This window comes from Topomyia yanbarensis, chromosome 3, assembly GCF_030247195.1.
Source record: "Topomyia yanbarensis strain Yona2022 chromosome 3, ASM3024719v1, whole genome shotgun sequence".
NCBI classification, from domain to species: domain Eukaryota; kingdom Metazoa; phylum Arthropoda; class Insecta; order Diptera; family Culicidae; genus Topomyia; species Topomyia yanbarensis.
The window spans coordinates 62,874,147-62,889,652 of record NC_080672.1 but is presented as its reverse complement, the minus strand read 5'-3'; the positions used below and the strand labels follow the sequence as shown (position 1 = coordinate 62,889,652).

Below are 15,506 nucleotides of genomic sequence, written 5' to 3'. Positions count from 1 at the left end.
GAAAGATGGAAGAGACGGGTCTGGAAGATTCCTTATGGCCCGCATACCAACAATATGAGTATTTTCGGAATGGTCTTGAAGAGTAGGTTCCAGAAATTGATTTTTGACGCCATTTTCAAATCAAAGACGGCGACTTCCGGTTTTAGCGAAATTCGCTACAACCCAATCAATACGGGTATTTTTGGAATGGTCTTGAAGAGTAGGTGTCAGAAATTGATTTTTGACGTAATTTTGAAATTAAAGATGGCTACTTCCGGTTTTAGCGAAATTCACTATAACTCAATCAATATGGATATTTTTGGAATGGTCTTGAAGAGTAGGTGCCAGAAATTGATTTTTGACGCCATTTTGCAACCCAAGATGGCGACTTCCGGTTTTAGCGAAATTCGATATAACCCAATCAATATGGGTATTTTCGGAATGGTCTTGACAAGTAGGTGCCAGAAATAAATAAATCTGCACCTTCCCCGCAAGGTTTTCCATGAAAATTGATTTTTGGCGCCATTTTCAAATCCTAAATGGCGGCTTCCGGTTTCGTGAGATTCTCTACAACTCAATCAACTCAATCAATTCAAACCCCCAATTCACACCACATACGTCTCTTTCTTCTCTCTCTTCCATTCTCACCGCACTTTCCTGGATGAACACATAAAAAAATTGGATTTTGCTGGTCTTATTTTTGAGGGTGATTTAGATGATTGCCCAAATTTTTCATGCGAGAATTTCGGTAAACCGGAAGTCGCCACCTAGAATTTTAAAATAACGGCAAACATCGACGCTTGTCTGCTACTCATCAAAACCATTCCGAAAATACCCACATTGATTGGGTTATAGCGAATTTCGCTAAAACCGGAAGTCGCCATCTTTGATTTCAAAATGGCGTCAAACATAAATTTCTAGCACCTACTTGTCAATACCATTCCGAAAGTACCCATATTAATTGGGTTATAGCGAACTTAGCAAAACCGGAAATCGCCATTTTTGATTTCAAAATGGCGTCAAAAATCAATTTCTGGCACCTACTCTTCAAGACCATACCGAAAATACCCATATTGTTGGGGTGCGGGCCATAAGGAATCTTCCATACCCGTCTCTTCCATTTTTCCGTAAATCTTCTAAGTCTTTTGCATTCAAAAGGACTTATTTAATATTTTTGCAAAAACCGCGTTAATTGGAAAATCCGCGTAAAAAAAACCGCGTTAATTGGAAAATCGCGTAAAAAAAACCTCGTAAAAAAGCTGGGTGTATTACGACGTCACTATAACACTTTGCCCTAATTTTCCAGCCCATATCGAAAGACGATGGTTTTTTACTGGAATATTATGCAAAGAGTTGAGTACTAAATGTAGAAATGACCGAGTAATAAACAGAAGAGAAAGACCTCAAAGAGAATCTCTCATTGTTACTTACGTCCTATTGTAAATTTTCTCCAGATTTATTCCTCAACAACTGCGTATAGGGAGTCGTTCATATCTATATCGCTATTGAACACTTCTGTGTCATCATCGTGGTTGCTGCCTCTACGTTCGGAAATATTCTTGTTTGTTGCCTTTACGAGTGTGAATTTCCTCAATGATTGTGCTGGCCGCAGATTTGGAGAAACTCGACGCAGCTTTTGTCGTTGTCAATATTATCTGAGCAGATGTCACAAATTTGATAATTGTTTGTGTTCAGCCGTATCCGATCTTGTAACCGAACATTAATTCTCTCACCGTCCATTTATATGAAGCTCTTAGTGTATGGCTTCGACTGGGCCAACTTGTTGAATGCTATGAGCGCTGAATACCTAACATGGTAAAGGGCGAACACAAAATTATTGCGACACCGAAAATGTCATGCCAATTTTCTTATAATGTTTAAAAACAAACCAAAATTTTAGGGTAGTTTTATAATTATATTTACTTCAAAAATCAAAAGAAGAGTTAATCGATAGAGCCTTGAGTGTAAAATTGAACGCTTTTTCGCTTGATGCCCTCCATCAAAATCTTTACAGTGTCATCCAGAACCAGTTTTTCAGTTTTTTTTCCATTTTCTTAACATGTCCTTCTCGTCTTTGACTGTCTTCCTGCTCTTCCGAAGTTCCCGCTTCATCATTGCCTAGTACTGCTCCACCGGGCGCAGCTCCGGACAGTTTGGCGGATTCATGTCCTTTGGAACAAAATGGACAGAGTTGGCCTCATACCACTCCAGGACACTTTTAGAATAGTGGCATGATGCCAAATCTGGCCAAAATAGCGGAGCTTCGTCGTGCTGCTGCAAGAACGGCAAAAGGCGCTTCTCGAGGTACTCAGATTTGTAGATCTCGCCATTTACTGTGCCCTTTGTCACGGAAGGCTCACTCCTCAGTCCGCAAGAGCAGATGCCCTGCCAAATGAGATATTTGGAGGCGAACTTCGACATTTTGTTCTTCTTAAATTTGTCGTCCACCTGCTCTTGCCGGTGAAAAACTCCAACCCCGGAATTTGCTTAAAATCGGCTTTTATATACGTTTCGTCGTCCATCACACAGCAGCCATATTTTGTCAGCATCTTCTCGTAGAGCTTCCGTGCCCGAGTTTTAGCCGTTGATTGTTGCCGCTCATCGCGGTTTGGGAAGTTCTGTACCTTGTATGTATGTAGTCCAGCTCTCTTCTTTGCATTCTGGACGTAGCTCTGCGACATGCCGATCTTTTTAGCCAAATCACGGCTTGAGACGTTGGGATTTGCTTTAATCATCCGCTTCACCTTTCCCTCCGTCTTTTTGTTCTCCGGTCCCGGTTTTCTTTCAGCTCCTTTGCCGTGGTCCAACGTCAACCGCTCCTGGAACACTCAGGAGACAGTTGAATGGTGAATGTTCAACAATTCCAGGTGTTTGGAAAGAATTTGTTCTCTCGACTCGCGTTGGTTCACCACCAGTTTCGTTGAATCGAAAAACACGATTTCGAGTTTGACAGCATATAAATAATACACATCAATGAGAAAATGTGCAAAATTTGGTTGATTTTTACTCAATGGTAAAAAAGTTATGCCCTGTTGAATGTGTCGCAATAATTTCGTGTTCGCCCTTTAGAACTCTATAAAGGTGACTATCGTAAGTACAACCTCCATTTTCACATTCAGAAAATGTTCCTCATCACGAATACTCGGTCTTATGCCAGTCATCAACAATCACAATAGGCCAGAGCACCACTTCTTGCTTCTGCGACCCACTCATCCCGACCGATTACTACACACAGAAAAAAAAATGTTGGTAAAAATAAGAGTTTTTCACTCTTAGCAAAAAACAACCAACGCATATTCTTAGTTTAAAAATAAAAATTTTGTTTTGACTCCTATTCTTCATTTGCTTAAAAGGAAAACTTTTACTTTGATTATTATTCTTGATTAATTTAAAAGTTTTACTTTCAACCTAATAGTTGGCGTTGGTTGTTTTTTGCTAAGAGCGGAACACTCTTACTTTTACCAATATTTTTTTTCTGTGTGTAGGGCAAGCAGTAGAAGTTTCCCTTTTATATTCGAATTTCGTGACCATTGTTTTTGGTAACTTTTTTTCTCAACAATTTGTTCACACTAAACGAGCTACAACATTGTTAAAAGTCGCTGATAGTTATGTTTTTTTTTTAAATTTATTTTTGAAGCATTTCGGGGGGAGGGGCTTTAGCCCTCTTATCCCCCACCCCTCTAGCTACGTGCCTGATTAAACAAACTACCTTAAGCACCCACAAGGGGCAAACTCCTAAGTGCAAGTACTGTCAGCAGACACCATGTGCGGAAGATGCAGAGGAGAATGGATCAAGTACTTGAACCACAAACGGTTGCCAAATTTGTGGCAGCTGTTCAGGCCATAATGACAACTGTAACATCCCGTGTCCCAAAATCATCTTTAAGCAACATGAGGATAGTTGAATAATGTTTCCCCGCCGCGAATGAAGGTCGTACAACCAAACGCTGCGAACACGAGTTTAGAAAATCAATATCTTTCTATTCTACGAGCGGTATGAAATAAACGAATTTATGAAAAAAAAGATTAATTGTGCAAAATTCGACGACTATTCCCTAAATAGTATACGTCGTTTATCAAAGTGCGTATTTCTAATACTTTCATTATAGGGTTACTGTGCCCTAATTCATCTTAGTACCTCTATTCATCCCACCCGCTTGAACACATTAGTAAGAGCAGTGTCTGCTATCTCTATTCAACGCATTAGCTTAAATGGTGGGATGAATAAGGGAGCGTTGTACTTGACTTTTCCCTTCGCTCAAACACGAGTATTTTACATTTTTCAAGCAAGATTTTTAAGTGTACTGGATTTTAGGAACGAAGCAAAGATGGTTATACCCTTTTAAGCGTAATCCAACCACTGCAAGTCGAGTTATCAACGAAATAGTGTGACATCCTGACTAATGAGATGATTAAGGGCTCGTCTACCCTAATTGGTAAAAACCACACCTAACGAACGATATGCTCTTTTTCGGAATGTGCACGAATAATAGGAATAGCCGTGATTGGCTCAAAGTTTTAATCGAACCGTATCAGGTCTTGTTTATTCGATATTAACTTGAAGCACCACCTTCCATCTTCACCATTCGTCAGCATGGATCCTGCCCCTGACGACCTAATGCAATGTAACGCGGGCGCTCTGTCTCCAAGCGAACGACTAGAACGTGAAAATTTGTCGTCAATATTTGAGCAAATTGTTATGAATTACTCGAAGCTATTCGACGACAGACTGAAAGAAACTTTGCCTACTGCTGGCTGCCGCGATGCTGTCTGTGAAAAGGATCACCATCGTTGGCGGCTCTTTGCATAAACCATTAATATGACACCGATTTTATTAGTGCTCGAACGGAGCACCGTTTTGTTTGAGTTGAATATTACAAGCATTGATAGCTAGCTGTGGGGCTACGGGAAAAGCGTGACTGACGAAGCGGAAAAAAAGTCAATCAACGACGGTAATTGATTACAACTAGTCAGCTAAGAGTGCCGTTCGTTAACGATTTCGTTCCGAGAATTACTAATTGAAAGATTTTCCAAAGTGTCTTTTTGTTCTATTTCATTTCAGTACTACTTGTCAACTCAGCCGTTTACACTCCGGGAAATGGTCCTGTGTACAACCCAAATGGCAATGCTGGCGTTCAAGCTATCGTCCCGACACAGGTCAACAACCCTGGCTACCTGGTCACCCAGACCGTGTACGGATTCCTGGATTTCACCACCACCATCGGTAATACGGTGATGATCTTTTCTCCCCAAAGTGCGGCAGCAGCTATAACAGGTAAGATTGGAAAAACAGTTCTTCACGCGCCACTAGTCTTAGTTCGAATGGACACTACATCGTTTACTTCCAGAGCCTCCGAAAACGACACCGGCCCCTCCGCCGGTGATCGAAACTTCACCTCCACCTACTCCTTCCACAACAACGGCCGCGGCACTGGCCGAGGAGATAAAACCAAGCAAAACGGTGATTCTTCCCGTGCAAGCCAAGGAAAGGGTCAGCGTTGTGCAACCGTTCGTGGTGAAACCCAACGTTCCTGTTAAATTCGTCCAGAAATCGATCCTCCCGGCCAAGGTTAAACCGATCGGTAAACCGAAACCGAAAGTTGCGATCGTCGAAGTTACTCCGGTAACTCCGGAGCCCCAACCCGCTGTGGTGGAAGAGCAGGAAAAAATCGAACCCGTCCGAGTGCAGGTGGTGAAACCGCAAGCCCCGATCATCAAAGTGGTGACAGCGAAGGTGGCCGTGACAACTGAGAAGGAAGTGATTACCCCGGAGCCACAGGTGGAAATAGTTCACGAAGAAGAAGAAGACCATGAACAGGACGAAGAACAGCATGAGCCAGAAGAAGAGGTTGAGGATAATGAAGAAGAAGAAAATGAGGAAGAAGCTCAGCAATCTAAAGCAGATGAGTCTGGTAAGAAGGAAGAACATGTAGCGGAGGAACAAGAAGAAGAAGAAGAAGAAGTACAAGAGGAACCGGAGGAACACGAGGTAGTAGAGGAAAAGAAAATTGCCCCCGTGGAAGCTCCAAAACCGAAACAATCTACAGAAGAACCGACTATCCAAGCTGAACAGAAGGAACACTCCCCGATTGTATTCTCAACAATCACGGAAGAGAATGAAACCGAACGCGACGAAGAACCGGAAGAAGACGAAGCGGATGATGAAGACGAACCAGCACCGGTGCTACAGATTGGCAACAACATCGCTCCCGAGCCGGAGTATGACTTCCTCTCCCGACAGCCATCGGAGTTCGTGGAAGAGACCTACCGGGTAGTGAATTTGAAGCCAACGGCCACGACCAGCACGGCACCAACAACGACCGCCCCCAAAGTGAAGGGCAAACGGGGACAAGGTAATAAGAATGCACGCCCCACGGGACTGGTCACTAAGCTCGGTGGAACCGTGGTCAAGGATGGGGCCACAACGGTCCACGAAACGAGCGTAATCGGCACCTACATTTCAGGAAAGTATGCCCAAGTCCTACAAAGCACTTCTCATGTATTTCAAGGTAATGCAGCAGCCGCAGCCTCCGTCGCCTCCGCTCCCGTTGCCGAGGGTCAACCGAAACGGGCTCCGGGTCCGAAGGTAAGTCCCAGTCCAACGCTACGAATACTGAAAACTGCTGCGCCGAATCCGAACAAAACCCCGCGCTACAATCCGGAAGCGGCTTCGATCATCACACCATCCCCGTCGGCGCAGCAAGCGTTGGAGGACACTGGGCTGCCGCTGGAAAATCTCTTCGCCAGCCAACCGAGCTCCAGCCTGGTACGGCCATCGCGCCGTCTCAGCGGACCCGGAGTTAACCTGAACGGCGGAAGCTTCAAGAATCGGCTGAAGAATCGCATCATCAAGGAGGACAACGATCTGCAGGATCGTTCCGATTCGGACGAACCGGTCGGTCCGCCGGCCACCACCTCCGCCAGCTTTGGTAATGGGAAGAAAACTAACCGCTACCGTAACACGCAAACCGTCAAACCTAACCATGGCGGCAAAAAGTAAGTACCCGTTTTTACTGCACGGCGGCGCGAGTGAGCTTCCCCCCGTTGAGCTCATTCCGGGGGCTGTTTTGGGGGATCGTAACTTCACACTATTAACTAGCATGCGTAAGTGAGTCCCCGATTTGGGGGTGAGGAGGCAGAGGTTACTTTGATCGATTTTTTCCTTTCAAAATTTTTGTTTTTTTTTTGGTTTAAAATTTAAAGAAATTATTTCGTCAATCATCTTGTTAGAATCCTTTTAAGTTGAAGTTTAACTTGCACTTATTTTTTTTTTATTTAAAAAACTATTGTTTCTTGTAATAGTCGATCTCTGCTTCATCACCCTAGTCAATCCTATTGAACCTTTTAAATTATTTTGGTTTGATGATAATCAATTGACCAGATCACGACTTGATCAAAATTTAGGATCCTTTTTGGATAACATTAGGCACGTCTGGTCAATTGTATTTGGTTTGTGTTACTCAGTTTTGGTTGATTTTTTTTTGGTCGGTGCGAAAGGATGAGTGTTTGCTTGTTGTAAATGTGTGACATTATTTCCTGTTTTGAAAGCTTTTCATTTTCCACTATCACGTTTTGCTACTGCACGACTGCACAAACGCCTACACTTTCACTTACACACATGCCGATACCAACTGAACTGAAACGATGACTTTACATTAATATAAAATTTTTTAGCTTGTAAACTTCTGCATTTAAAAATTTATAAACAATTTCTATTATGACGTGCTACGAACCGTATGCGTGAAAAAAAAATTGCTAAATTTGGGAAATTGAACGATCTGGACATCTCTAAAATTCATATTATCGTTCTTTTCACATAATCAAGGAGTAATTCAGGCCACTTATGCAGTTACCCAACCCAACCCAATCAATATTGGTATTATTGGAATAGGCTCGACGAGTAGATGCCACAAGTCGATGTTTGACACCATTTTGAAGTTCATTTTGAAGACTTTCTGGTTAGCAAAATTCTTTATGACTTCCACAGTATTTGTTTATTAATCTATTAATTAATTTATTTATTTACGTACTTTTTTCATTTTTTATTTGTTTATCGATTGATTGATTGATTGATTAATTAATTAATTTATTTATTTATTTTTCTATTGAAGTTCCTTGTGAGAATAAAAAGTTCACCGAAACCACATCGATAACTTCTCTATAATATCAAAAATATGGGTATTTTCAGAACATGGCTGACGAGTAGATGATGAAAATCGACGTTTAAAGCTATTAAATTAATGATTAATTCACTAATAAAATAAATGATTAATTCACTATAACCTCTACAATATGGGCATTTTCGGACTACGATAATTATAATTTCGCGCTAAATCGTATTCAGCGTGATAGCACCCTCTCAGATTTTAATGAAACTTTCTGTACATGAAGACTTTGTCACAAAAAACCACTCTGCATTCTTTGTTTTTCCATATATGATCTAGACTGTCTTTGGAAAAGGGTCATACTTTTTTACCATTTTTTTTTTCAAATGGCTATAGTTTAACCTTTCGGAAGTCGCGCTTATGGTCCACTGAACGAGCAGCCGCTGGTGTCGCTAGATTTTCAGAGCAGCGTGTACTCAGTGTACTAGCGCGACTGCCGGAAGGTTAAAAATGACAGATCCTACAAAAAAATGTGGTGGGATTATTTTTCACAAAATTAGTCAAATTTTTGAATAAAAATATTGAAAAAATTCTTCATCGACTCCTGCACTGAAAAAAATCGATTTATAAAATTTAAAGTCAATTTACAAAAAATATTTCTCACCGGTAGTCAAAAATTTCATGTTGAACACTTTTAACAAAAAAAGTTGTTCGAAAAAAGGTTTTCCTTGCCCAAACTGAATTTTTTTCAGTGTATTTTTATTCAGGGTCCATAGCCCAGAGACCAGAACCCAGAATCCCGATGAGAAAACCCAGATTCCATAGCCCAGAGTCCCGAGGAGAGAGACCAGAATCCAGAGTCGCGAGTCCTTAACCCAAAATACTGAGGCTAGTCTCGAGTCCAGAATCCAGAGTTGAGTGTCGAGAATGCAGAATCCAGAGTCCATAGCGCAGCGATCAGAACCCAGAGTTCCGAAGACAGAGCTGAGAGTCCAGATTCCAGAGTACCGAGTGCCGTGTTCAGAGTTCAGAGTCCAGAGCGGAGAGTTCAGAGCCTAGAGACCAGAGTCTAGAGTTCTCATCCCAAAATACTGAGCCCAGAGTCCTCAGCACATAATCTTCAACCCAAAGTACTGAGCCCAGTGTCCCGAGTTCAAAGCCCAGAGTCCAGAGCACAGAAAATTGGATTCTGCGATTATTGTGACTTTCATTAGTTTAGTTTTCGATAAAAATACACTGAAAAAAAATTTAGTTTGGACAAGGAAATTTTTTTTCCTTGAAAGTGCCCAACTTGAATTTTTTACGGTAGGTAGGGAACATAATTACCTATCTTGCAACGAAATTTCATCCAAATCAAAAATGTTTTTTTTGTGTTTACATACATAAATTTAAAAAAAAATATTTTTTTTTCAGTGTAGGAGTCGAGGATTTTTCAATATTTTCATTCAAAAATTTTACTAATTCTAAAAAAAAAATTCCTACAATATTTTTGGTAGGATTTGTCATTTTTAGACTACAGCCCTTTGGAAAAAAAATTGGTAAAAAAAAGTTTGACCCCTTACAGAAAAGTTCCATTAAAATCTGAGAAGGTGCTCCCAATATTTGTTCGAGTTGGCGAGAAATTCGTCTTATAGAGTAGATATAGATATAGGGATAAGTGGTGATATAATTTTAAAAATTTTTGCTCAACCAGAAGACTCTTTACTTTCAAAATGACGTCACTCATCGATTTCCGTCATCTACTCGTCAATACTATTTCAAAAATACCCTTATGTTTAGAGTTACACAAAATTTCGCTCAACTGGGAGACGCAATCTTGGACTTCAGAATGGCGCAAAACTACCATTTTCATCACTTACTTGTCAAACTCGTCAAAAGTACCCATATTGTTTGGATTATCAAGAGTATTGCTCAACCGGAAGTCATCACATTTGATTTCAAAGTGGCGTCAAATATCCACTTTCATCATCTACTCGTCTACTACGTTTCAAAATACTCCATTTGTTTAAGTTACTGAGAATATTGCTCAACAGAAAGTCGCCATATTTGATTTCAAAATGGCAACAAACAACCATTTTCCTCATCTTTCCTGCACTTCAAATTGCATATCGGAAAAACGCTGTAGAAAAATACCTAGAGGATAGTTTCTTTTCAAACTTTCAGACAATAAAATATCTCCCGTTAGTAAGCTTTCGGCATATTTACTTCGTTTAACTTCAATACCATAAGTGTACGCTCGCACCTTTCGCTTAACTTCACTCATTAGGTTCTGTATAACATCTGGCTGCAGCTTCTGTTCGAAAACCCACTTTTGCTTTATGTCTTCCTCAGGTTTGACCTCCTTGCGATGCTTCCGTAGTGTCTGCTTCATAATTGCCCAGTAATTTTCGATGAACCCTAGTTCCAGTGCGTTGGGTACGAAAATGACCCCGTTAGCTTCGTACTACTCCAGAACGACATTTGAATAGTGGAAGGTAGCTAGATCCGACCAGAAGATCGTAAGGCCTTCGTGTTACTTCAACAGAGCTCCAGTAGACACTTCTTGGGTAGATCTCCCCGTTTACGATCCCGGTAGTCGCGAACGGCGCACTTCGTTTGGCACATGGACAGATCGCTTGCCACATCATGTATTTATTGGAAAACTTTGAAAGTTCCAGCTTCTGTACTTCCTCAGGAACATAAACCTTGTGCTGACTCATCATCCATGACGAGACAATGAGGGTTCGTCAGCATCTGGGTACTCAGTTCCCGAGCCCGTGGCTTTCTTACCGTATTTTGCCGTTCGTCACAATTTGGAGCCTTCTGCACGTATGCAGTCCCTTCCGGTCCTTGGCTCTCTGAACGAAAGACTTGGACAGATTCAACTTTCTGCGCACATCCCTGATCGAAGGATTGGGATTCCACTTAAACGCTTTTCACTACACGCTTGTGATCACTAATAGAACATCCATTCTGATCGCAGTCCTCCTTCCGTTCGATGTTCAGAGATGGGTAGTAACGTTGAATCACACGACTCACCTTTGACGGCACGATTCCGAGTTGTTTTCCCGTGTCCCGATAAGAAAATTGAGAATTTTTCAGGTGCTTGCGCAAAATCAATTTGCGGCGTTGGTTTTCGGGTGACGTCATTGTTTCTATTTTCGATAAACTGACTACGATAAAAATACAGTGTAAACCATACACTCTAAACTACTTCTATCCAAATTTTCAAGATAAAATACCCATTGGGTTATTTTCTACAGCGTTTTTTTTCGTAATGCAATTTGATGTGGGACATACTTTACTCGTGAAGCTAGTTCGAATAATACCCCAATTGTTAGAATTAGAGTTTGATCTAGTCGCCATCCTGGATTTCAAAATGGCACCAAATATAAATTTTCAACATCTACTGTCAAACCCGTTCGGAAGATTCCCATATTGGGGTAATCGAGACTGATGCTCAACCGGAAGTCACCATGTTGGATTTCTAAATGGCGTCAAACATCCATTTTAATCATCTTCTTGTCAAGCCCGTTCCAAAAATAACCAAATTATTAAGGTTTTCGAGAATATTTCTCAACCAACGAATTTAAATGAGAATGTGAAGCTAACTTTTTTCACGATCTAAATCCCGAAGAACGAACTCTTTTTTACGAACCAATTCAATTCACGAAGCCCCAGTTTAGTTCGTTACAGGAAGTTACACTGTGTTGTAGTTCTTGGAGAAACGATTCAGTCGACTCTGTCACCGCTGGTCACAGCAAGTACCGCGTTTTTGAGAAAGAACAGTGGCACTACCTCTCGGGTGAGGTTGTTTCCGAAGACCCCTCTGATAGAAAGCGGAAATTTATAGTTCTGCCGGAGGTCACCGAACTCCGGACAGTTCTCCATGCTTCGGGTTTCACATGTAGCACTTGTTGGTGGAGGCACACGCGATACGGTGTGGTCATGAGAGACTTTCGTGTGCCCAGCTCTGAACCGCGATAGTACTCGTTGTTTCCTTCTATCGGTCCGGTCTGTCCAGCACTCTTCGAGCTAGCATTCGACACCCTAAAGCTGCCGCTGCAATGACACACGGAAGCTTTTGCTATCCTTGGATTCAAGTATCTGCGTTTGGGATAGGACGGGTGAGACGTCTGCGGGCTTGCCACCTTCTAGCCTTCAGGCGATCAACTTTTTATTGTCGTTGATCTTTCAGTGAGCGGCAACCCAACAACGGACCATACTTGGCCACGATAGTCTGAAAGGTGACGGGATTTCTCCGACACTCAGAACGTAGATGGCCGCCAGAGAGCTAGACACCACAACGTCGTGTGTGTCTTCTGAGGTTTCCGAGCCAATGCGAGCGTGATAGCTGACGCCTCGGCAGTAGAAGAACCCTTCCCATATTCCGCTTACTTCTATTCCAATCTCATCGCCGATCTTGGATCCGTCAGTCCGCACTTGATTGCTATACCTGGTGGCTATCAGTCGGTTATATTGTGCTTTGACGTCACTACCGCCAGCGTCAGCCAAACCTGTAATTTAGGAACCAAATCTTCTTGTATCTCTGAAGACAGACTTGTGCCCAGGTTCGGACGCGGACTCACTGTGGTCGTGCCAGGCCCGGTCACGAGCTCGGTGTAGGCGTGTGAATCACCATTCGTCTATATATTCCCGATGGATCTAGCTGACTATCTGTAGCAGGAAGCAGTCCTATTCGGCTGTCCGCTCCAAAAATCCCAGTGCTCTTCTAGCGATGGTGAGTGCAACCGCCTAGGAAAGAAAGATAATCCTGGCCTCCGCGCAGGCCACTTCAGCAAGTGTGCTGGGAAGCAGTTCAAAATCAGTGTCGATTGCCCCGTAATAAACGGGGCTTAGAATGTTGAGAAAACCTTCCGTATGGTTGAACGCCAGCCCTGTCCCGTTGAATATCTTGCTGAGGATTAGCGCCTGGTTAACGTTTAGTGCAATGCGACGATTGCAGTGCTTGTGCCGGGAGCTGATTGTTTTCAATAGTCGCAACCGGTTCCGGCAGCCGACTTAGATCCGCCGAAAGGCTAGACGAAAATAATAAATCGAAGGTTCATATTTATCCCCAGAAGCTTTGGTTTCCTTCGGTAGAGATCTATCATCCCATCTAGCAGGATTGGCCTCCCTGTTGCAATATGGTATGAACCGTAGCACTGCGTAATCACACTTTTGATGGGTGACACGTTAAAGCCGACTAATACCGCCCATCGGCTCATACCCACTTACAGCGGCATAAAGTTTACGGTTGGTTCGTCCAATAGTCCTTCCCATCGCGACCAGCACTATATCATCGAAGTAGACGATGGGCGTCTTCGCCAGTAGGCTATAACGACGAGATATCCGTTGCCCTCCGGAAAGACGTCGACCCCCGATTACCACGCGGAAGGTACGATTGAAGAAGAAGTTGCTTAAGAAGCGATTCATGTTTACGATTTTGGTGTTTGGCACCAAAGCAACACCATACACTACAGCTGTTCTTCTGTACCGACATCCGCACGGTCGACTGAGTAGGGACGATATATGTTGCGGGTAGGCGCATTTTGTCATGAGCCAACCAATTTGAACTGATTTCCCGAGAAAATTATCATTGTTTCAGACACCATCAAGCCCTTTAAAACGACCATAAATATGATCCATGCCAAATTTCGCAACCATTAATAACCCATCAATACATTATAATATAGGTTTAAAATGAGATCTACTGCATCATGGTGATAGTGTTTTCATGGGTTGAACCCATTTCAACAGGCCCGTGCGCAAAATATTCACAAGGGCAGGATTTTGATTTTTTTTTTACGTTTCGTATAAAAGAGAGGTATAGAAACCTTCAAGCTTTGAAGATTTTTTCCAAGACCTGAAGAGGCGAGTCTTGTGTACCATTCGACTCAGCTCAGATTAGGTAAATGTCTTTTGTCGAGAAAGAATTTTCAACGGTTCCCGTTGCCCGCTGGGTGTTAGCATCGGATTGGTTTGTGGTTGTTAAGCTTACCAACTAAATCTAAACCTCTTGTATCTCGCAATACTCATCCATCCGCGGCTACCGTTAGGTAGTACTTCAGTAGAGATTGTGCTCTTGCTTTTTTATTTTGTGTGAATTGTTCATTTCTGCTACGAAACGAACCGATCCGGAAGTGTGAACCATAATGATTTACATTTCTTTACAACAACCTATGCAGAGTTTCGTATCTTTCTTGGCGCTACTCGTTCCGATTTATCTGCTAGTTGGCGCTGAGAGTTCCTCGGCGGCGGAATTTCTCCTGATGCAGATACCCATTTTCGCGAGTCATTTGGTTGCCAACAACGGCGACGGAGAGTTAATCGGCGGTGAAATTTTTTCAGACAACGATATCCCATTTTTTCCGACATCATTTTTTTCTCCTTAGCTCTCGTTGCCAGCTCACTGATCGACCTGTGTAACTGCTCTACTCACAACTGTTGCTAATATCGAAACATGTCGAAACGTAAAGCGATCCAGAGAAGTCGACCAACTTGACATACATCCCTTTACAGTCATCCTCGTAAGATTTCTTCCTTGATTTCTTGAACGACTTGTTTCTAAAGTAACTGAACTCAAATGACATTGTTTGTGTCTAAACGACTCGCCGAATATTTTTCCCCCGATAGAAAACTACACGGAGAACCAAAATTCGGCTCAGATGCGAAAACCTTTGTTGATTTACTGAATTGCATTAGTTATTATTTAGGACAACTAAGCAAATTCTCAATTTGCTGATTTTGATTAGTTGTTCTCGATCTTCCTGAAAAGAGCTAAAATGCTAGTTGGAATTTCTGTTTTCTCTGCTGATTTGGCGAGAAAATGATGCTGTCACTTTTAGCGGAGACACATTCTCCATCTTCTCAACTAAATTGTGTGCTGAATTTAGTGCTATTTTCGGTTATTTCAACTAATATATACTCTAAATTCAAAACTTTTTTGCATTAAAATTATCTAGTTATTTAGTTGAATTCCTGAAAAAATATGCTAATTTTAGGGAGGTTGTTTTGTTCAATCTAGTTTTTTCCTCAGTTGATTTCAACAAATCGTCGCTGTTGTGCTATTTTATGACAAACGCCATTTTGCAACATCACTAATCTGAAAATTCTCTACAAAATGGCGTTTTCGGAATTTTGAAATTTTGCTTGGTTACTGAGGTATAGTGAAAAAAGTGAAAAGAAATTGTCAGTTTTTTGCTTTAAATCACTGTATCTTGGGATTCGCTTAAGTAATGTAGAAGTTTTAGATGTTTTTATATGTAAAAATGTCTGAGGAACACAATGACATAATAATTTTCAAAATAAAAATACATGTATTGCGAGAAATATGCAGTTTTACTTTTAAATTGGCAATATTCCATGTTTGGCAACACTGTAATTAAAAATTACTATTTTTGCTAGATCGCTTGCTCAATTTCCTTCAAAATGCATCTCATC

At 41.7% G+C, this 15,506-nt stretch overlaps 1 protein-coding gene across 1 annotated transcript in view; it reads left to right on the top strand.

The window, feature by feature from the left end:
- The window catches only part of LOC131691058 (mucin-2), a 610,571-nt gene that overhangs the window by 560,755 nt on the left and 34,310 nt on the right, over positions 1 to 15,506 (top strand). The window contains exons 6-8 of the mRNA XM_058977218.1: positions 5,042 to 5,254; positions 5,328 to 6,332; positions 6,489 to 6,975. Of these exons, the coding sequence (XP_058833201.1) occupies positions 5,042 to 5,254; positions 5,328 to 6,332; positions 6,489 to 6,975 (1,705 nt within the window). The remainder of the gene's footprint in view (positions 1 to 5,041; positions 5,255 to 5,327; positions 6,333 to 6,488; positions 6,976 to 15,506) is intronic.